General features: G+C 40.0%; 2 protein-coding genes across 2 annotated transcripts; one reads left to right on the forward strand and one right to left on the reverse strand.

Annotated features, from left to right (window-relative positions):
* The first annotated feature begins 453 nt into the window (after nucleotides 1-453).
* On the forward strand, nucleotides 454-8,751 carry LOC109907445 (uncharacterized). Its single transcript, XM_020505408.2, has 8 exons — nucleotides 454-659; nucleotides 1,151-1,477; nucleotides 1,769-2,125; nucleotides 2,584-2,682; nucleotides 3,569-3,599; nucleotides 3,688-3,728; nucleotides 4,657-4,700; nucleotides 7,832-8,751. The coding sequence occupies exons 1-8, from the start codon at nucleotides 581-583 to the stop codon at nucleotides 7,895-7,897; spliced, it is 1,044 nt and encodes a 347-aa protein (XP_020360997.1). The 5' UTR covers nucleotides 454-580; the 3' UTR covers nucleotides 7,898-8,751.
* Nucleotides 7,061-13,396, reverse strand: LOC109907446 (immunoglobulin heavy constant epsilon). Its single transcript, XM_074933766.1, has 5 exons — nucleotides 13,313-13,396; nucleotides 11,928-12,263; nucleotides 11,371-11,673; nucleotides 11,077-11,199; nucleotides 7,061-10,152 (listed from the first exon to the last, which is right to left on the reverse strand). The coding sequence occupies exons 1-5, from the start codon at nucleotides 13,365-13,367 to the stop codon at nucleotides 10,115-10,117; spliced, it is 855 nt and encodes a 284-aa protein (XP_074789867.1). The 5' UTR covers nucleotides 13,368-13,396; the 3' UTR covers nucleotides 7,061-10,114.
* Nucleotides 13,397-22,845: the final 9,449 nt, after the last annotated feature.

Raw genomic sequence — 22,845 nt, forward strand, 5'->3', positions numbered from 1 at the left:
AATTATTATAATAATGATTAAAAAAACTGACGTAGTCTAATAATAATAGTGAATTAAGCCAATTTCAAAAAAAGGTAATTCGCCTACTACTTTACAGAGAACCAGGCCAATAGCATAATAGGCTATATTCTTACAGAGTAAATTACATTCTTCTTACATTCTTTTTTTGTTCAAAATTACGTATTTTATTACTTTTTGTACAAACTGAGGTTATAGATCACGGACGTGAATTGATTAAAACAAATAATCCTTGATGTCATCATGTTTATTCATTCATCTCAATATAGCCTAGCCGTAATTGTCGAAAACAGGCAGTTCTTTAGTGAGTCAATTCTTAAATGTATCTTCGTTGCATTCAGTCGGTGCAATCTTGTCAACTTTGCATTTATTCTAAGTTTTTTGGTTGTAGAGGCCTTTGCTGGAATATGACCTATCTTTCCTTGCTCACAGTTTGTTATAACGCAGGACACTTTATATGTTCATTTCCGGTGAGATGTTGTCAGTCTCGCTTTCTGCGACGTAGCAGGGCTATGCGCGAGACACCTTCATCTCGTCAAGGTGGCTGAACAGACTCAAAGAGATGATGCCCTTCAAATTCCGTGAATCTAAAATGCCATGGCCCCTGATACTTCTGTTGTGCTGGAGCTATGTTTTGAAAGGCAAGTATGACTCTATTCTGCACACTTTGTCAATGTGTCGAGAATAAATGTAGGAAAGGTACATTTATTTAGGAAAACGAATAATGGTAGTAAGGGGTTTAGCCTATGTCTCATCACCACTCATACATTCATTTATTGCAATACATAAGCCCTTAACCACAGTATTCTAGTAAATTATAACTTCTTAATAAACTTGTGTGAGAATAAATGTTGATCATGTCAATGAATCTGTATCCTGGCTGTAAATGTTAATTTTATAATCTAGCAATTTCAAGATAATTCACATTTTAGGTTAGACAAAGGAGGCCTATAAAAGTTTCTAAATCTTTTTCTAAGTGGACAGGGAGTACGCTTTTTTCCCCTCTGTTTGGCATCCACGCTTGGTATATTCATGTTCAGAAAAACCAAGTTATGAAATTCACCAAACATTCTAACAGGAATTAGTTGAAATATATGTTATATTCTTGTTATTCCTATTTCTGTTTTTTTAGCTACACACACATCCATTATCATCCAGACACCAGGGAGGATGATGGTGAAGGCTGGTGATACAGTGACCTTGAAATGCTATTTGGTTGAGCTTATCACCTACTGCTACTCTGTGATTTGGATGAAAGTAGACCCCAGGAATGGAACACTGACTAAGATTGCAAACTTAAAGATTGATAACAACCCTGAGGAGGGAAAAGGGAAACAGGACAAACTATGTTCTGCTACAATCGCCAACGCAACAGTGAGCGACTCAGGAATGTACTATTGTTCAGCTGTTCAATCCGAAATGATCCACACGGGCAATGGTTCTAGAGTTGTTGTGACAGGTAAATTGAATGTCTGGTATTTTCATTCACAAAGTTGACAGCTAAAAAAATACACAGATGTGTTAAAAAAAAATAAAAAATGTACACACACAAAAATAAATCTTGTGCTCGAAAAATCTAAATAGCCAATTGTAAATATTGCATAGAATTTCTGTAACCCTTTAAACGTATTGAATGAGGTTGCCTGTATGGGCTAAAATGAAGAATCGCGCATTCAGAGTGTAGTCTATGTTGAACAACCATTTCAACAAGTCATGTAATTGTTTACAATTCTGAGAATCTTTTCCCCAGAGAGAGAGAGAACACAGAACATCACTGAATCGCCAGCCATCAAACTCCTCTCTCCATCGGACGGTGACGGGTCTGTTGTGTTGACGACTCTATACTACACAGCAGAGTCCTTCATCCCTCTGCTGTGTTTGGTGTTGAAAGTGGTCCCATCTCAGGTCCATGTGTTCTGGCTCATAGACGGGAGAGAGGACAGTGGACTAACTTCGTCCACTTGGACAGACAACAGTGATTCAGCCACAGAGTTCACTATGAACCAGATTCTAGTCCAGGCAGAGGAGTGGGACAGAGGGGTGCAGTGTACGTGTGTGGTGGAGTTTGAGGGAAATTCTATCAACAAAACCCTGATAAAGCCCAATGGTAATTGCATCACTGTATCTCAAATACTCACTTTTTATGTTAATTTCAACAGTCTCCTCTGCAAAAAGCCATCCGTCATCCTAAATCAGAAGCATTTCTAATCAAAAGTAGCCTATTAACTTTTCTTACAAAGATATGAGAAAATCTGAGGATGGGTGAGATGAGCATATTATACTAGAGGAAAGGCTCAATTATAGTTTCACATAAAGGGCAATACACATACACTGTAAAACACAGGTTTTATACTACATCACAATGTGTGAGAATGTGTCCCCACCCTAATCATTTATATTTCAATAATAGCAGTTATCACTTGTACTTAATTATATATTTTTCCAATGTGATAGAGTTTGTGATGATTTTCCTTTTCCGATTTAAACGTTGTTCTCTTATCAACTTCTCATTTACTATGTACATTGTGTATTCTTTCTTGCATGTATTTTTGACCTATACCACAGATTCCACTGGCATGTGCACAATGGTGCTGTATTGGATATCTGCAGCTGCTCTCCTCACCATTATAGTGGCTGTCACTGTCGCTGTGTGTCGGCACCGTGGTAAGTTACATCTAATCAATAATTGGACAAAACTGTATGAAACAAATACCAAATTACCTTGTGGAAGACAATGTACGGTATGTCATTGTCCTCAGCAGAGGCATTATAACCATTGATACCGAGGAAGGTACATGCCCCATCAATTTAATCAATTTGTAGGACACAAATGTACAAGATGTAGCTTATTTTGTAAAGTATCAGAGCCCCCTCAAAAACATTAGGGCTATGACATGATGCCTATGGTCATGGCTAGGTGTGTAAGTAGGCCAGTTCAGTCGTCAAACTAAGATATAGGTAAAGGGAATGTTTTTACTACCTATAGAATAGGTGACCAAATGTGGGGGTGACAATTCTATTCCATTATGTCCTTTTCTGAGCAAATGGAATGCAAAAGGACATCTATTGTATATTTTCTCTTGCACAGGAAAGTTAAGAAAGGTTATTCTTGTCTTTGTTCCTTAGGCTTTTCTGTGATGGTTATAGAGATCGTTATGTCAAGTGTCTGCGGCATATAGATAGTTCTGCTTTTGCAGTTTTGATTTGACTACAGCTGAACTGCAGCTGTAATACACCTACCACCTCCTGACTGCCAATTATTTCAACATTGATGAAGAAGAACTCAGTCTTAAAATCAGAGAAACTGAGCCAAAGTCACAAACGACATAGTTACTGTATCTTACTTCACTCTACAACAATGTCAGAAATAGGAATGTTGGAAATATGCAATTCTAGTAGTTCTTCCTTAGTTGTACAGTTTACTCCCTCTGCTTTTGAGATCAGATCATAGAGTGAATTTGAACAAATGGCAAAGAACATTATCATTGATTCATAATGTATACTTCAACCTGGATTTTAAATGTGGCATTTTTGTTGCTTTTTCTTATAGGACATCCCGTGGTTACTGATGAGGATACAAGGTTTGTGTCTGACCGTTAATCCAACATTTAATTTGAGAAGTCAGTGGTCGCTGGTGTGATAATGTGAACTACTCTGTTTCAATTTCAGACAAAGAGGCACAGGCACAGAGAGCAGGCAGCATCAATCTGGTAAAATGTTATCATTTTTCTAATTTAGGATTACAACAGCCAATGATTTTCGAAGGATTTTAAGATAGCTTTTATCAACTTGGTGGTATTTAGTGGGCGAAAATGTTTTTGCATTTTCATTATCTTTTTTTTTGCGTTTTTTTGTTGTTGAATTTTACCCCTTTTTCTCCCCAATTTCGTGGTATCCAATTGTTGTAGTAGCTACTATCTTGTCTCATCGCTACAACTCCCATACGGGCTCGGGAGAGACGAAGGTTGAAAGTCATGCGTCCTCCGATACACCTACCAACCAAGCCGCACTGCTTCTTAACACAGCGCGCATCCAACCCGGAAGCCAGCAGCACCAATGTGTTGGAGGAAACACCGTGCACCTGGTTAGCGCGCACTGCGCCTGGCCCGCCACAGGAGTCACTGGTGCGCGATGAGCCAGGGACATCCCTACCGACCAATCCCTCCCTAACCCGGACGATGCTAGGCCAATTGTGCGTCGCCCCACGGAACTCCCGGTCGCGGCCGGTTACGACAGAGCCTGGGCGCGAACCCAGGAACTCTGCAGTACAGCGCCCTTAACCACTGCGCCACCCGGGAGGCACATTTTCATTATCTTTTTAACTATTCAGTTGAAATAGATAGAATAAATGAGCCTAATTTTTTTTCAAATTTCTGCTGTTAATGAGGAGTTGGGACATTTTTTAGGGGACTCTGTTTTACATTTGAGTGTGAGAGATGAGATTAAAATATTTCATAGAGAAGTAAATGGGGTGCCATTGGCGTACTTTGAGACACCATTAGTTCTCACAGCATCTCTCGATGGAGGATGCAGGGTTGGTTGATTGAAGGATTCCAAAACATTTTGAACTACACTAGTTTATCGGGGATGTAATGGCTGTATTGGTGTTTGTCATGATCTGACTTGTAACGTTTGCAGGGAGACTCGGAGAAGCTAGAAAGGCAGTTAGATCATCCGTCTCGGTAAGTAGCTATTGTATTTGGTTTAGAATTTTTGGTGAAGGTGCCAACATTTTTTTTTTACGTTGCATACTTTTATAATCCATTGCTGTGCTATCAGATTTTCTCAGGTAGAACTTTTAAATCAACATTTCGGCCCAACTTAACTCTTGGGGCCGGTTTCCAATCCTGGACATTGACTAAGCCAATAGTCCTTGACTTAAAAACATTTTCTCTGGAGATAGTTTTTTAGTCCAGAAGTAGGCTTAATATGTGTCTAGGGAACTGGTCCATAGTGTATCCAAATTGGGGGAAAAACACTGTAAGGCCAGGCACCACAGGATAAAAGTACATTTTTGCATGTACAGTTGAAGTCGGAAGTTTACATACACTTAGGTTGGAGTCATTAAAACTTGTTTTTCAACCACTCCACAAATTTCTTGTTAACAAACCATAGTTTTGGCAAGTCGGATAGAACATCTACTTTGTGCATGACACAAGTAATTTTTCCAACAATTGTTAACAGACAGATTATTTCACTTATAATTCACTGTAGCACAATTCCAGTGGGTCTGAAGTTTACATTCACTAAGTTGACTCTGCCTTTAAACAGCTTGGAAAATTCCAGAAAATTAAGTCATGGCTTTAGAAGCTTCTGATAGGCTTATTGACATAATTTGAGTCAATTGGAGGTGAACCTGTGGAAGTATTTCAAGGCCTACCTTCAAACTCAGTGCCTCTTTGCTTGACATCATGGTAAAATCAAAAGAAATCAGCCAAGACCTCAGAAAAAAATTGTAGACCGCCACAAGTCTGGTTCATCCTTGGGAGCAATTTCCAAATCGCCTGAAGGTACCACTTTGATCTGTACAAACAATAGTACGCAAGTATAAACACCATGGAACACGCAAAGTGCAAATCAATCCCAGAACAACAGCAAAGGACCTTGTGAAGATGCTGGAGGAAACGGGTACAAAAGTATCTATATCCACAGTAACAACGAGTCCTATATCGACATGACCTGAAAGGCCTCTCAGCAAGGAAGATGCCACTGCTCCAAAACCGCCATAAAAAAGCCAGACTACGGTTTGCAACTGCACATGGGGACAAAGTTCGTACTTTTTGAGAAATGTCCTCTGGTCTGATGAAACAAAAATAGAACTGTTTGGCCATAATGACCATTGTTATGTTCGGAGGATAAAGGGGGAGGCTTGCAAGCTGAAAAACACCATCCCAACCGTGAAGCATGGGGGAGGCAGCATCATGTTGTGTGGGTGATTTGCTGCAGGAGGCACCACTTCACAAAATAGATGGCATCACGAGGATGGATAATTATGTGGATATATTGAAGCAACATCTCAAGATATCAGTCAGGAATTTAAAGCTTGGTCGCAAGTGGGTCTTCCAAATGGACAATGACCCCAAGCATACTTCCAAAGTTGTGGCAAAATGGCTTCAGGACAACAAAGTCAAGGTATTGGAGTGGCCTTCACAAAGCCCTGACCTCAAGCCTATAGAAAATGTGTGAGCAGAACTGAAAAAGTGTGTGTGAGCAAGGAGGCCTACAAACCTGACTACATTACACCAGCTCTGTCAGGAGGAATGGGCCAAAAAATTCACCCAACTTATTGTGGGAAGCTTGTGGAAGGCTACCCAAAACGTTTGACCCAATTTAAACAATATAAAGGCAATGCTACCAAATACTAATTGAGTGTATGTAAACTTCTGACCCACTGGGAATGTGCTGAAAGAAATAAAAGCTGAAATAAATCCTTCTCTCTACTATTATTCTGACATTTCACATTCTTAAAATAAAGTGTTGGTCCTAACTGACCTAAGACAGGGAATTTTTACTAGGATTAAATGTCAGGAATTGTGAAAAACTGAGTTTAAATGTATTTGGTATGTAAACTTCCAACTTCAACTGTACTTATCAATTTAGAGATTATTTAGTATTTTGGTCCATTAATAGTAGTATTTTCAAAAAGTAAAAATGTCAAAAAGTTGATAAATGTATATTTTTATTAATGTATCATACTACTGCATTTTTAAATGGACATATACATCCATGGTTGCAAAGCTCACTACATTGAATCACACATAATTTAAAATCCCATATTGCAAACTGGACAAGAGGGTGATTGGGTCTAAATTGGTAGTCTAAATTTCAGTGTCCTTGTCATTAAATGCCATTTCCCAAAAGTCAGACTCTTCCTACCCGCCAACTCATTTTTCTCATCCTCAGAAGCATCTGTATTCACCAAATTGTGTGTGTTATCCTTAGAAGTATACTCCAGATTGTTAGTATGTTGTCAAAAGTTAATTCTAGAGGATTTTTTCTTCTGAAAAATGTACCAAAAATACATTTTATGTCACTTTTTTTAGTATTTTACAAATAGAAAGATGAAATAAAGTATTTATTTACAATCGGCTGTGTGTAAGTCCAGTCCTGGATTGTCCTAACAAAATGAAACCAAAATATTTAGGCTGACTTTATCCACTGTCCAGAAAAATGTATTTGCGTGATATGCAAATATATGCATATTTAATAAGTTACCACTTCATTTGCATATTTGTACACAAGATTTCAGAAAAGTTGTAAAACAGAAAGGCTTATTTGTGTCCACATTCAACTGGTAAGAGTTTATTGTGATATGATTAAGGGGGGATACCCTATTAGGGTGTGGTTCCTGGCCGTAGTGTTATGATCCGAACATACTGCTCTGAAAATTTCTCATTTCTCATACTGGCGTATTACTTGGTAAGTATAGTGTAATTACAGTACTTATTGGCGATATACCTTGTGGTTTGTGTAAAATACAGATTGGCATTTTTATATGGATTACATTTGTTAACAAACTCCAATGAAATGAGGCTAAACCTACTCTCACCCCTAGAAGGATTGTTTTAGATTATTACTCAGTTACCTTCATTGTGAATGTATTGATTGAGATTGACTGACTATCCTTTCTATGGTGTGAATAGTAACAAATGAGACCCTGGTTTACATTTGCAGTATTGCTGCCCCAATTCAGTCCACATGAAGTGTTAAAGCATTTTTGTATTTAAAGCAACAGCAACAGCTATACCTATTTCTGATTCCTTGAGAAACAAATGTTCCTATAATGAACTCCCTGGTGTTGATCGTTCCACAGGAGGTCCAGTATGCGACTTTGGACCACATCCAGTTTGGGAGACGCCCAAATACAATTATCCAATAATATTTTGGAAGGAGAAATTGCATAAGAGTTTTCAGATTATTATGTATGTATTTGTGTATAAAGCAAGAGCCAGTGTCCCCAATTGCTAAGTGCCCAGAGCGACACAGAGCTCTTTTTAAAATATTGTAATTCAACTGTGGGAAATCCTCCTAATAGTCATTAAACTGTCCCAGTCCTAAAATGTTTTCAGAGGTCAGGTTAGAGCCCTTCCGTGGGAAAACGTGTACAAGCCTACATAGGAAAATTACTGAAATAGTCTTGAATTTTGTATTGATGATGTATTTATTGTGGTGTAGGCTAATTGGCTGCTTATAGGCCCATGTGTTTTCCTGTGTATTTTTATTTATTTTGTACCTTTATTTAACGAGGCAAGTCAGTTAATAAGAACAAAGTCTTATTTTCAATGACGGCCTAGGAACAGTGGGTTGTTCAGGGGCAGAACGACAGAATTTGACCTTGTCCTGGTTTTGTCCTACACAGAGGACCACATTGGAAATAAGTGTTCTTAGCTATCCTATCTCACCCTCAGGGATTAATTGTAAATTAATATCTTGTTTTCTTTGTTTTCATTTTATTACCTCTTTCATTACCTCTTATCTAATTTACAATTTTCCTGGAACTGTTGGTGCCAACACTGCCTATGTATTTGAACACATGTTTAAAAACGGTGCTTGAATGCTAAAAAAAATACATTCAAATTCTCAATCTGAAACGCACTTTGACGAACTCTGGACGGCCTGTTTCTCTGACCAAAATGAGAAGGCTCACTGTTTTTGACACTTGTGAGTTGTTTGATCCGGCACAGACTGCAGATTGTGTAACATATGAAAAAGTGTGACAGGTGCAGGACTGTAGCCTTCAGAACAGAAACTGACCACATACCACAGTAGTTTAAGCTTTAGCTGCCTAACGCTCTCCTGCACACACACTCAATCTATCTATCGCTCTCTTTGCGAGGTGTGGTATTCTCAGTATGATATGCTTATGGACAGACACAGCTTTGGTCAAATCTGTTCCTTGCTATGAACAAACCACTAGCAAATTCTATTTGCAGGCTTTTTTTTCACCCAATAGCACATTATGAGAGATGAACCTTTGTACTTTCGTGATATTCTATCAGCTATCACTTAACCTCAGCAGCTTTGACGATATCAATGAAACTCAGAAAATAGACGGAATGTACTGTTATTATTGTATCAGTTCATTTTTCCACAACAACATTATTTTAAAGGGTTGGAAAATAGTTATGCTGCTGCTTAGTCCTGAATGGAAAATAAATCACCCTGGCTAATTAATGAAAATGATGCATTTGGATTAAGTCATGGTAAAATCAAGTAAGTAATGGCAAGACTGAACAAAAGTATTCCCATTTAGGTAATGAAATGTTAATACTCTCAATACAAAGTACAGTAGTCATTTTTGTTAAATAAAAGGTTACACTGATTTTAGTCAACTGTAAAAAATAAAAAACACAATTAAACACTTTTACACTATGATACAGCATGGGGCAATGTAGACCCATCACAGAAATAAAAACTTTGTAAAAAAAATGATGGCTAGTTTGTTTAAATGTTGATGCAGACAACTTGGTTAATGGAGTTTTCTACCGGATGTTTTAGAATATCTCAAATCAAATTTAATTTGTCACATGTGCCGAATACCTGACAGTGAAATGCTTACTTTTTAAAAAGTTACAAATAGCTCAAAAAAGTATACACAATAGCACAATTGGTTATGGGATTATAAAATGGCAGCCATCTCCTTCGGCGCTATTCTTCATTCAATCAGTGTCACTACAATGGACGCACAAGTGACAGGAAGGGTAGGTTGTAGATTTTGAGTAAACACTGATATCTACTGGATGTTTTGAGATGGTGACACAAGATGAGGGGAAAAAAAACATTTAATCACTACAGTACTTTCAGGATATCACTTTATGGAAGAATTGGGCTATTCCAACACATTTTATTTTTTATGCATATTGCTTATCTGACAATTTTCATGTAATGAAATCAAAAGCAAAGTGAAAAGGATTTTTTTTATAAGAAGTCACTTAAAAATTCTATAGCCTTTCGACACCCAGTGAAAACGTACTACATACTTAACGTCTTCCTAGTTGGTATGAAGCACTCTGATTCACTCAAAGCCCTCAAATTCTGAATGTTGGTTTCCTGCAGTTTTCACAATGAAGACAGAATCCCAAAGCTCTCCTTTTCTTTAGTTTGGGGGGTTTCTGTTGCTTTTTTTACGCTTGCCTGAAGAAAAAACAAACGAACACAGTTAGCACTTTTAGTTAGTCAAAAGTTTAAAAAAAGAAAGAAAAATGTCAAACAAAAAAACACGTGTGTATTCACATCGAACTTTGTTTCATGCACGCACACGTAACTATACTGAACCAATATATAAATGCAACATGTACAGGAGCTGAAATAAAAGACAGCAGAAATGTTCCATATGCACAAAAAACACATTTCTCTCAAATGTTGTGCACAAATTTGTTTACATCCCTGATAGTGAGCATTTATCCTTTGCCAGGATATTCCATCCATCTGACAGGTGTGGCATATCTACCTTGTGCTGGGAACAATAAAAGGCCAATCTAAAATGTGCAGTTTTGTCACACAACACAATGCCACTGGTGTCTCATGTTTTGAAGGAGTGTGCAATTGGCATGCTGACTCCAGGAATGTCCACCAGAGCTGTTGCCAGATAATGTAATGTTCATTTCTCTACCATAAGCTGCCTCCAATGTCGTTTTAGAGAATTGTGTAGTATGTCCAACCGACCTCACAACCACAGACCATGAACATTTAACCACGCCAGCCCAGGACATCAACATCCGGCTTCTTCACCTGCAGGATCATCTTAGACCAGCCACCCGGACAGCTGATACAACTGAGGAGTATTTCTGTCTAACAAAGCCCTTTTGTGGGGGAAAACTCATTCTGATTAGCTCGAACTGACTCCCAAGTGTGTGGGCCTATGCCCCCCCAGGCCAACCCGTGGTTGCGCCCCTGCCCAGTCATGTGAAATCCATAGATTAGGGCCTCGTGAATTTATTTCAATTGACTGATGTCCTTATATGAACTGTAACTCAGTAAAATCGTTAAAATTGTTGTATGTTGCGTTTATATTTTTGTTCAGTATATAATGAACTATCATACAAAAATAGCTCTTACCTGAATTGTTGCTCTTGCAGGATAGCTGTACCCGTGCAGTCAGTGTAAGGAGAAGAAGAAGAGCGGACACAATTCCCAGAACCCTGTAGAGACTCACTATGGCGTAACACATTGTGGAGAAATCTGACAGGACACAATAACATCTCATCAAAGGGAATGGTACAGCTCAATACAGAAAGTTTCAATATCTTCAAATTCACTGCATTTATTGTCAAATTAATGTTACTACATGAACATACGGTCAATATTATTACAGTAGTGCTAACTAATGATAGTAAGAGGAAGAGCAGTTACCATTGTGTTGCACGGTTTTGTTGATGTACTGCCCTTCGAACTCTACCACACACGTGCATTCTGCTCCTCTGTCCCACTCCTCTGCTTTGACCAGAATCTGGTTCCTAGTGAACTCTGTGGCTGAATCACTGTTGTCTGTCCAGGTGGACTCAGTAAGTCCACTGTCCTCTCTCCCGTCTATGAGCCAGAACACATGGACTTGAGACGGGACCACTCCTGACACCAAACACAGGAGAGAGACAGAGGAATGGTAGCTGTTCAGCGGTTTCAGGATTTCAATGGTTGGAGGAGCTTTGGTTCCATCTACATGAAATAAAGGGAAGAAATTGGGGAAGGAAATAAAAATGATGTTAGATCATTTGGAAACTGATTTGATCTTCATTACAAATACTGCATCAGTGACATAGCTCATGCCTGTGACTCTTATGGAACACAAGTTAAAGCTTGAGATACATCACATCAAGATCATGCGAAAATCAGGTTACAATTAAAAGGTCTATGAAGGTTTTGATAGTTCAAATGCTTGTAGGACCAACATAAAATGCTATAATACTAACCTTTAACAATCACTGTGGTGCCGTTGCCTAAGTAGATCTGCTGGCCATATATGACAGCACAGTAGTAAATCCCAGAGTCGGTGACAGCTACGTTGTAGATGGACACTGGGCACATATGCTTGAAGATTTCATACTCAGATCTGGTGTTGATAATGGTGTTCTTGAGGACTCGCAGCGCCCCGGGTTGTTTGGGCAGTCTTATCCAGGCGACGGTATAACAGTAAGAAGTCAACCCTTCCAGAATGCAGTTCATGGTGATGTTGCCGCCAACTACCTCCTCAACAACAGGGGGATACTGGATCACTGTTGAGTCCTCCGGCATGATGGACCCTACAACTGAATATGGAAACATGATACTGAACCAAATGCCTTGCATAGATTCATATGGGGTTAAAGTGATACACTACATGACCAAAAGTATGTGGACACCTGCTTGTTGAACATCTCATTCCAAAATCATGGGCATTAATATGGAGTGGTCCCCCCTTTGATGCTATAACAGCCTCCACTAACATCCGACTTCAACTCTAGACAAGTGTGTGCCTTTCCAAATCATGTACAATCAATTGAATTTACTACAGGTGAACTCCAATCAAGTTGCAGGAACATCTCAATGATGATTACTGGAAACAGGATGTACTGGAGCTCCATTTCGAGTCTCATAGCAAAGGGTCTGAATACTTATGCACCATCGAGAGCATCCTTACTGGCATCGAGCAACTGCTTGGCATCTGATCGTAAGGCGCTACAGGGGGTAGTGCGCATGGCCCAGTGCGTACAGCCCAGCATACGGCCCAGTACATCACTGGGGCCAAGCTTCCTGCAATCCAGGACCTACACATACTCAAGAAGAGTCGTGGCTATAATTGCTGCCAAATGGTGCTTAAAAAAATTCCTGAGTAAAGGGTCTGAATACTGAGGAGTGGCTTCTCTGTAGCACTCCACCAATCAGGTCAGATGGAGTGCTGACCTGCTCCAGAGCGCTCAGGACCTCAGACTGTGGCAAACCTTCCAACAGGACAATGACCTTAAGCACACAGCCAAGACAACGCAGGAGTGGCTTCGGGATAAGTCTTTGAATGTCCTTGTTTTGATTTAAACCCAATCTAACATCTCTGGAGAGACCTGAAAAAATCTGTGCAGTGACGCTCCCCATCCAACCTGACAGAGCTTGAGAGGATCTGCAGAGAAGAATGGAAGAAACACCACAAATACAGGTGTGCCAAGTTTGTAGCGTCATACTCAAGAAGACTCGTGGCTGTAATCGCTGCCAAAGGGGCTTCAACAAATTACTGAATAAAGGGTCTGAATACTTACGTAAATCCATCTTGAATTGTGTCGAATAAATTAAATACAATTAGTGAATACAAGTAGATGTAGCTTACCTTTCAAAATATGCATGTAGCACAGAATCAGAAGCGGAGTATACATGTCGAACATCAGAGGGTTGAGAGAAATTGCTCGCTCCTTCAGCTAAGTAATAAAGACATTTGACAGGATGGAAGAATAGTCCACCCCCCCCCCCCCACCCCCCCACCCCACACACACACACACACACACACACATACACACGCACACAAATGCATACCAATGGGCAATACCTAATGAAAGTATTTCAGATAATTGCTGCAGATCGAAAATATTTCAGCAAAAGATAAGCCTTTAGTATGTTAATTGACAGGTGATAATGGGGTACTGAATTAGAAATAAAGAGAACGCTGAATGACAATGAGGGTGTGCTTTTAATTTCAAAACAATTTCTGAAAGATATTACAGAGACATTTATGTAGTTTTGTAGAAAGCTGTCTCTCGATGCAGTCCGTGACAGATTCAGGAGGATGTTATATTCTAAGGCATATCAGTACATTTTTTCAGTCCAAGTAATTATAAGCAAAAATGGTTTGTTTACATCAGTATATCTTTACAAGGTACATCTTTACAATGTATACACTCTTCTTTAGCTAATTCAAAGTGGCTTTATTCATTTGGCATGTCAACAACAATTGAATCAAAAGTGGACACAGACTGAAATTCTCTCCAACCTAAATGTGCAACATGGTGGTCTTTTCTTTGACCTGATTAAGGTTGTGAGGCCATACCACTGAGTAAAAAAGGGACTGCAGACAACTGATGCTACCATTCTGGTTAGCAACCTCAGACAAACACACCTTTTAAAATGAAGAGGTAGTTAGTGGTCTCCATTGTTTCAACGCTAGTCAGTTCCAGTTGCATAAGTTAAAAAATATATATATTTAATTGAAATGGAACTGACACAAATGATGATGATGATCTTTACCTCTGTATTTTTTTCAAAATTATTTAGTTGGAGGTGACAAATAGCACAAAATGTCACAACAATTGCAAAAGGGGATTTTCTTTTCATGAGTGCATGAATTCTTCAGAAGTCGACCTATGACATTTGCCTTGAAAGCCCACCTCAGTCAGTGTCGCCTCTTCAAACCACAAGCCACTGCTGTACCTCCTGACTTGATTGTGTGTTTCTTTCTGTCCACTGTTCTGGCACAATTATGAACAGAACGCAAACCACATTTAGGTCTACTCTGCCACTAAGTCTCATTCTCAGCTACAGATCTCACGTCATTTTCAGCAATTCGAAAAGTACTCAGACCCCTTGACTTTTTACACATTTTGTGACGTGACAGCCTTAATCTAAAATTGATTAAATCGTTTTTCCCCTCATCAATATACACACAATACCCCATAATGACAAAGCCAAAGCAGGTGTTGAGAATGATATATTTTGTCTTCCAGTCCCTGACACTGAATAACATATCCACAGCATGATGCTGCCACCACCATGCTTCACTGTAGTGATGGTGCCAGGTTTCCTCCAGATGTGATGCTTGGCATTCAATCATGGTTTCTTCAGATCAGAGAATCATGGTCTGAGAATCCTTTATGTGCCTTTTGGCAAACTCCAAGCGGGATGTCATGTGCCTTTTACATGAGGAGTGGCTTCCTTCTGTCAGAGTGACCATTGGGTTCTTTGTCACCTCCCTAACCAAGGCCCTTCTCCCCCAATTGCTCAGTTTGGCCGGGCGGCCACCTCTAGGAAGAGTCTTCCATTTAAGAATGATGGAGGCAACTGTGTTCTTCGAGGCCTTCAATGCTGCAGACTTTTTTTGGTACCCTTCCCCAGATCTATGCCTTGACACAATCATGTCTTGGAGCTCTAAGGACAATTCCTTCGACCTCATGGCTTGGTTTTTGCTCTGACATGCACAGTTAACTGTGGGACCTTATATAGACAGGTGTGTACCTTTCCAAATCATGTCCAGTCAATTGAATTTACCACAGGTGGACTTCAATCAAGTTGTAGAAACATTTTAAGGATAATCAATGGAAACAGGATGCACCTGAGCTCAATTTCGAGTCTCATAGCAAAGGGTCTGAATACTTATGTAAATACTGTATTATTTTTTATTTAATAATACATTTGTAAACATTTCTAAAAACCTGTTTTCGTTTTGTCATTATGGGGTATTGTGTGTAGATTGATGACGATTTTTATTGATTTAATCAATTTTAGAATAAGGCTGTAACGTAACAAAATGTGGAAAATGTGAAAGGGTCTGAATACTTTCTGGATGCACTGTATACCAATCTTTCTACTTTTCCATATGAAAATGTTATTACTTAGCCTGTATGTTTTAACTCCTCATTTGGAAACGGGTTGAATGAAATGGCTGTTCATTGGCATATAGTCTATGAGATGTAGGGCAGGAAGGAAGAGGAGGCCTCTATGTTATCGACTGACAAATCTGTAGCAACCCCAAAAATGTACAAAGAATATGTCTGGCAGTTCATTCTCTGAACGAAATCATGCTCTTCTCCATTCATTTACCTGGCAATGACATTTAAAGCGATAGGTTCACTCAAATAATAAAATTAATTAATTAATTCAATTCCTTAATTCATTAATTTCATTACCCTCAAAGTAGTCTATAGATAAGGAGAGACTGCAATCCATGCTTTGTAGTTGCTTACTGTACCATTTTTTAAAACCAAAAATCAAATCAAATTTTATTTGTCACATGCGCCGAATACAACAGGTGTAGTAGACCTTACCGTGAAATGCTTACTTACAAGCCCTTAACCAACAATGCAGTTCAAGTAATAGAGTTGCTCAGCAGTCTTATGGCTTGGGGGTAGAAGCTGTTAAGGAGCCTTTTGGTCCTAGACTTGGCGCTCCGGTACCGCTTGCCATACGGTAGCAGAGAAAACAGTCTATGACTTGGGTGACTGGAGTCCTTGACTATTTTTTGAGCCTCCCTCTGACACCGCCTAGTATATAGGTTCTGGATGTCAGGGAGCTTGGCCCCAGTGATGTACTGGGCCGTTCGCACTACCCTCTGCAGCTCCTTACGGTCAGATGCTAAGGAGTTGCCTTACCAGGCGATGATGCAACCGGTCAGGATGCTCTCACTGGTGCAGCTGTATTTGAGGATTTGGGGAGCCATGCCAAATATTTTCAGTCTCCTGAGGGGGAAAGGTGTTGTCGTGCCCACTTCACAACTGTCTTGGTGTGTTTGGACCATGATACTTTATTGGTGATGTGGACACCAAGGAACTTGAAACTCTCATCCCGCTCTACTTCAGTCCCATCAATGTTAATAGGGGGCCTCTTCGGCCCTCTGTCTTGCCCACATTGAGAGAGAGGTTGTTAATCTGTTACCACACTGCCAGGTCTCTGACCTCCTCTTTCAGAAATGAAAGCAAAACGACAGAGACCAGCAATAATCTCGCCCTATCTCACATAGGACACGTTTACACATTTAGTCTGTTGGACTAAATAAGATGATTCGGATAAGCGATGCTGCTGCACACTGCTTACTTCATTTGAAGGACAGGTATTGCACAGCAATTGCAATTATTTTAGCATAAAATATGCACGTATCTGTGTTCTTATTTCCTTTTTTTATTTAGCACATTTAAAAATTAAAAAAACGTTTAAACTCTGCGTTGGTGGGAAAGGGCTCGTAAGGAAGCATTTCACGGTAAAGTCCACACCTGTTGTATTCGGTGCATTGTGACAAATAAAATTAGATTTTATTTGATTATCTGATATGCACTTATTAAGAGAAAGAGTTGGGTATCATGTCTCTCCTTTACAAGTTAGTAGTCAAAACAGATGGTGAGGATTTCTGGAAAAGTTTCTTACTTTAGCAAATAAGCCAGTAACAGCATAGCATGAGAATATAGGAATGAAGCAATACTATTGTATTGCATCGTCTTAAACATGGACATTTTCTTGAAATGGATTCATTCGAAGTCTGTAACGACACAGTTGCCTGCATGATGCCTAGCAAAGTGTGGTTCACAGAGGGGAATTCAATAACATTTCGATCACTCGGGCAAATGTTTCGAATAAGAAAAAAAGTGGATATCTGACCCAGGACTTTGTAATGAGAGAGCATTTACAGTGGATAATAATTCAGTATGAATTTGTTCTATGAGAAAAAATATATAACTGCAATTTGAAATTCTAATGAGGTTTTTCCCAATTTACACTTTCATTTTTGAATAGTTAGCAGTTAAGCAAGCGACGACAACAACAACAAAAATAAACAACTTTTCCCAATGGTCTTAACACACGTCAATGCGACCAAAATGACTTTGTACAAATGACAAACTGTAAAACCTTGTTATGATGAATTATGCCTTCGTCCCCTGTTCTTTGAGGTATCATTCCTCTGAGTCACAAAATAAAGACAGTGCATGTCAAAACAGGTGAATTACTCGACAGTTTAACTGAACCATTACAGCGTACAGTACATTTGTATATTTTGTATTATTACATGCTACTCTATTCATGTATTTGGGTCATTCAGGACCTAAGTCAGTGTTTATACATACCTCTAGTCTTGCCCCTGCATGCTGCCACAGTGGTAGCCAGGATCAACAGCAGAAGCCAGGCAGTTATTCCCAGGAGTCTGTATATCCACACTGTGACGTAACACAGCACGCCGAGATCTGAGGATATGACATACCATACACAAAGAGAAGTATGTAAATGTACTAAGTAAGTAAGTAAGTAAGGTAACTGTAATCTGCATAAATATTCTGTGCCTTGTCATGGACATTGTTGAGAGAATTCTCTAGCAGTAAAACAGTCATTTTGTTCACTGCAAGAGTGCAATTGTGAGGGGAATGTTGACCATAATGTCCTGAAAAAGCATATTTTTTACGTACCTATTCTTTGCACAGTTTTGTTGATAGAATTTCCCTCAAACTCCACCACACACGTACACTGAACCCCTCTGTCCCACTCCTCTGCCTGGACCAGAATCTGGTTCCTAGTGAACTCTGTGGCTGAATCACTGTTGTCTGTCCAGGTGGACTCAGTAAGTCCACTGTCCTCTCTCCCGTCTATGAGCCAGAACACATGGACTTGAGACGGGACCACTCCTGACACCAAACACAGCAGAGCGGCGGAGGAGCCGTCGCTGTCTGATGAGACGATTTTGATGTTTGGGGATTCAGTGCTGCTCTCTGTAATGAGAAGAATAACTTTCAATGATCATTTGGGGATATTCCTTCCGCCTTGTTATTTGCAGTGCAGCTTATATGGTGTTGATATTAGCAAATGCATAGTTGTATTTCACCTGTGACGATTAGATTGGATCCGTTGCCAGTGTAGACCGCCTTGGAGTGAACAGCCAAACAGTAGTACATGCCAGAGTCGCTCACTAATGCGTTGGTGATGGTTGCCGAACATACTCTGTCCCGTTTCCCTACCTCAGAGGTCGTATTAATCTTTACGTTAGTTCTTGTGCTCATTGTTCCAGTCCTGGCGTCAACTTTCATCCAAGTCACTGAGTGGCAAAAGGCGAGAATCTGATCAACGTGGCACTTCAAAGTCACCGTGCCACCGGCTATCATCTTCACCACACCAGGTGTCTGGGTCACAATTATTTGGTTTGTCCAAGTAGCTGTAAGCAGAAACATGAATGATGAAACTCAGAATTATGCAAACTGTCTGATTGGTAGTTGTGATGGAAAAGCAAATCATTTTTGTTTTTTTTTACCAATGTTTGGGTTAAGAATTTGCCATAAAGGAAGCATTGTTGAAGTGGTAATAGCACAAGAGTTGGAAATGAATTTACCTGAGAGAGTACTCCACAACAGAAAAAGGCAGGCACGCATCTTGACACATCAGAAGAATGACTGTCTCAAAGCTTTTTTAACCATTCAAATCGAAATACCGGAAACCTTTTTTCCTTCTTCTTTTTTCCATCTTTAAGTGTCCCTATGTTAGATAAAAGGGGTATGATTAAAAGCTTACACCAATGCTTCACAGCACTTAAAAAAAAAAAAAATGGGGGATTTTTAGGGAGTATTTTAGGAGCCATATAAGGAGCACTTTGACTCTAATTCCAATTTGTTTCTGTATTTGTCGTGATAGATAAACCTCAACACATCCATTGAAACGTGGTATAATGGTTAGTAATGGATATTTCAGTAATTATCACCGATTTTTCCTTGTAAGTAAGATTATTCATGTTCATGTACTGTTTGTGTTTGCAAAACAGCACAGGCTCCTACAGAGGAGCTCACAGTGTTTGTAAGAGCTCAGAGTCACTCTCCACCTCTAACCACTCTAACCACACACCTCATATCAGAAACAAGGCTGTGCTCTCTGCATGGGCCTGTGTTTCCTGTCCACTTGTCTGTTAAAAGCAGCAAGCACACTGACTATTAAAATATAAGGAAACGCCTCGGTAGAATCATTGCATCTCACATTTCGGGCTACAACTAGTGACTATTAACTGACAACTCTTTTCTTGTTTTAGTTGCTCACAATGTATGACAGAAAAACTGGTTGAAGAAAGACTAAAGCAAGACTGATCAACATGAACACAAACTCCTAATTGTATACTGTACTTTCTTTGAATTCGAATTCTTTGCAGTGTCCTTTAAGGGTGGTTGACGTTGAATGTTGAGCATTTGAATCGTTTTGGAGTTATGCCAACTACAGGAAATTGCATTATGTTAGTGTATTGGACTATATATCGTATTGTTTAATGTGCCTAACATTGAATGCATTTACAGTGCCTTTGGAAAGTAGACCCCTTTACTTTTCCCACATTTGTTATGTTACAGCCTTATTCTAAAATATATTAAATAAATAAAAATCCTCATAATGATGAAGCAAAAACAGGTTTTTAGCATTTTTTGCAAATGTAATAAAAAATTAAAAACAGAAACACCTTATTTACATAAGTATTCAGACACTTTGCTATGAGACACGAAAATGAGCTCAGGTGCATCCTGTTTCCATTGATCACCCTTGAGATGTTTCTACAACTTGATTGAAGTCCACCTGTGGTAAATTCAATTGATTGAACGTGATTTGGAAAAGCACACACCTGTCTATATAAGGTCCCACAGTTGACAGTACATGTCAGAGAAAAAAACAAGACATGAGGTCGAGGGAATTGTCCGTAGAGCTCCGAGACAAGATTGTGTCGAGGCACAGATCTGGGGAAGGGTACCAAAAAATGTCTGCAGCATTGAAGGTCCCCAAGAACACAGTGGCCTCCATCATTCTTAAATGTAAGAAGTTTATAACCACCAAGACTCTTCCTAGAGCTGAATAATCGGGGGAGAAGGGCCTTGATCAGGGAGGTGACCAAGGACCCGATGGTCACTCTGAAAGAGCTCTAGAGTTCCTCTGTGGAGATGGGAGAACCTTCCAGAAGGACAACCATCTCTGCAGCACTCCACCAATCAGGCCTTTATGGTAGACTGGCCACTCCTCAGTCACTCCTCAGCCAGTCCTCAGTAAAAGGCACCTGATAGCCCGCTTGGAGTTTGCCAAAAGGCACCTAAAGACTCTCAGACCATGAGAAACAACATTCTCTGGTCTGATGAAACCAAGATTGAGGACTGAATGCCTCGAGGCGAAGTATGGTGATGGCAGCATCATGCTGTGGGGATGTTTTTCAGCATCAGGGACTGGTAGACTAGTCAGGATCGAGGGAAAGATGAACGAAGCAAAGTACAGAGAGATCCTTGATGAAAATCTTCTCTAGAGCGCTCCGGACCTTAGACTGGGGTGAAGGTTCACCTTCCAACAGGACAACGACCCAAACACACAGCAAAAACAATGCAGGAGTGGCTTCGGGACAAGTCTCTGAATGTCCTTGAGTGGCCCAGCCAGAGCCCGGACTTGAACCTGATCGAACATCTCTGGAGGTACCTGAAAATAGCTGTGCAGCAACCCTACCGACCTGACAGAGCTCGAGAGGATCTGCAGAGTAAAATGGGAGAAACTCCCCAAACACAGGTGTGGCAATCTTTTAACGTCATACCCAAGAAGACTCGTGGCTGTAATTGCTGCCAAATATGCTTCAACAAAGTACTCAGTAAAGGATCTGAATAGATATGTACTGATATTTCCGTTTTTCTTTTGTAAATTAGCAAACTTTTCTAAAATCCAGTTTTTTCTTTGTCATTATGGGGTATTTTATGTAAATTGATGAGGGAAACAAACGATGTAATCGTTTTAGAATAAGGCTGTAACCTACCAAAACATGTCATAAGTTAAGGGGTCCGAATACTTTCCGAAGGGACTGTATATCCAAATGCAATAAATAACCACTATGCATGTTTGTTCTTATTTGTCGTACTGCAGTGCCTCTCAGTCACATTCTGGTTCTAGCCCAGCACTATTAACACACGCCCTTCAACAATTCACGAGTTGAGTGATTAGCTATTAGTCAAGTAGTTGAGTCAGGTGTGTTAGTGCTAGGCCTTCTGGGTCCCACAGGAATAGATTTAGAAAGACTGTAGTACTGTGGTCAATACGCAAACCAACAAAATAAGCTAAATGGATCAGAATAATCCATGTTACAGATATGAATCAGTTGACTGCTTTTATCCTTTTTGTCAAGTAATGCAAATGCATTGGTAGATTTGAAGACTTGTTTTTTTCTTTTTATAACAGTTAGCTGCACTTCCAAAAAACATAATATAGGCATCATTGAGATGTAAAGTCCATGGAAGTCTTACTTAGAATTGATTATTTCAACATCTTTAGGCCTACACAGGTGCAAATAGGCCAAGCAAAAAAAAGTGATTTAGAAAGGAATCAAATAATATCACAACTAATCGGTCATGCAGGAGCATCCCAAAGCAGAAAATTAGAAATAAACTCAGCAAAAAAAGAAACGTCTCTTTAGGACACTAAAGAGGCCTTTCTACTGACTCTGAAAAACACCAAAAGAAAGATGCCCAGGGTCCCTGCTCATTTGCGTGAATGTGCTTTAGGCATGCTGCAAGGAGGCATGAGGACTGCAGATGTGGCCAGGGCAATAAATTGCAATGTCCGTACTGTGAGGCGCCTAAGACAGCACTACAGGGAGACAAGGTGGACAGCCGATCATCCTCGCAGTGGCAGACCACATGTAACACCTGCGGGACAGGTACAGGATGGTAACAACAACTGCTCGAGTTACACCAGGAACGCACAATCCCTCCATCAGTGCTCAGACTGCCCGCTGAGAGAGGCTGGACTGAGGGCTTGTAGGCCTGTTGTAAGGCAGGTCCTCACCAGACATCACCGGCAACAACGTCACCTATGGGCACAAACCCACCTTCACTGGACCAGACAGGACTGGCAAAAAGTGCTCTTCAATGACGAGTCGCGGTTTTGTCTCACCAGGGGTAATGGTCAGATTCACGTTTATCATTGAAGGAATGAGAGTTACACTGAGGCCTGTACTCTGGAGCGGGGTCGATTTGGAGGTGGAGGGTCCGCCATCGTCTGGGGCGGTGTGTCACAGCGTCATCGGACTGAGCTTGTCATTGCAGGCAATATCAACGCTGTGCGTTACAGGGAAGACGTCCTCCTCCCTCATGTGGTGCCCTTCCTGCAGGCTCATCCTGATATGAC

Source organism: Oncorhynchus kisutch, linkage group LG17 (assembly GCF_002021735.2).
Source record: "Oncorhynchus kisutch isolate 150728-3 linkage group LG17, Okis_V2, whole genome shotgun sequence".
NCBI lineage: Eukaryota > Metazoa > Chordata > Actinopteri > Salmoniformes > Salmonidae > Oncorhynchus > Oncorhynchus kisutch.

Bases quoted from the DNA above. Each gene is read 5' to 3' on its own strand.
- LOC109907445 (XM_020505408.2), top strand. From the start codon at position 581: ATGATGCCCTTCAAATTCCGTGAATCTAAAATGCCATGGCCCCTGATA. The intron at 3,729-4,656 runs GTAAAATGTTAT...TAACGTTTGCAG, and splicing joins GAGCAGGCAGCATCAATCTG to GGAGACTCGGAGAAGCTAGA. The intron at 4,701-7,831 runs GTAAGTAGCTAT...ATCGTTCCACAG, and splicing joins CAGTTAGATCATCCGTCTCG to GAGGTCCAGTATGCGACTTT.
- LOC109907446 (XM_074933766.1), bottom strand. From the start codon at position 13,367: ATGTTCGACATGTATACTCCGCTTCTGATTCTGTGCTACATGCATATT. The intron at 12,264-13,312 runs GTAAGCTACATC...TTCCATATTCAG, and splicing joins CTACATGCATATTTTGAAAG to TTGTAGGGTCCATCATGCCG. The intron at 10,153-11,076 runs GTAAGAGCTATT...TTTTTTCTTCAG, and splicing joins CTGCAAGAGCAACAATTCAG to GCAAGCGTAAAAAAAGCAAC.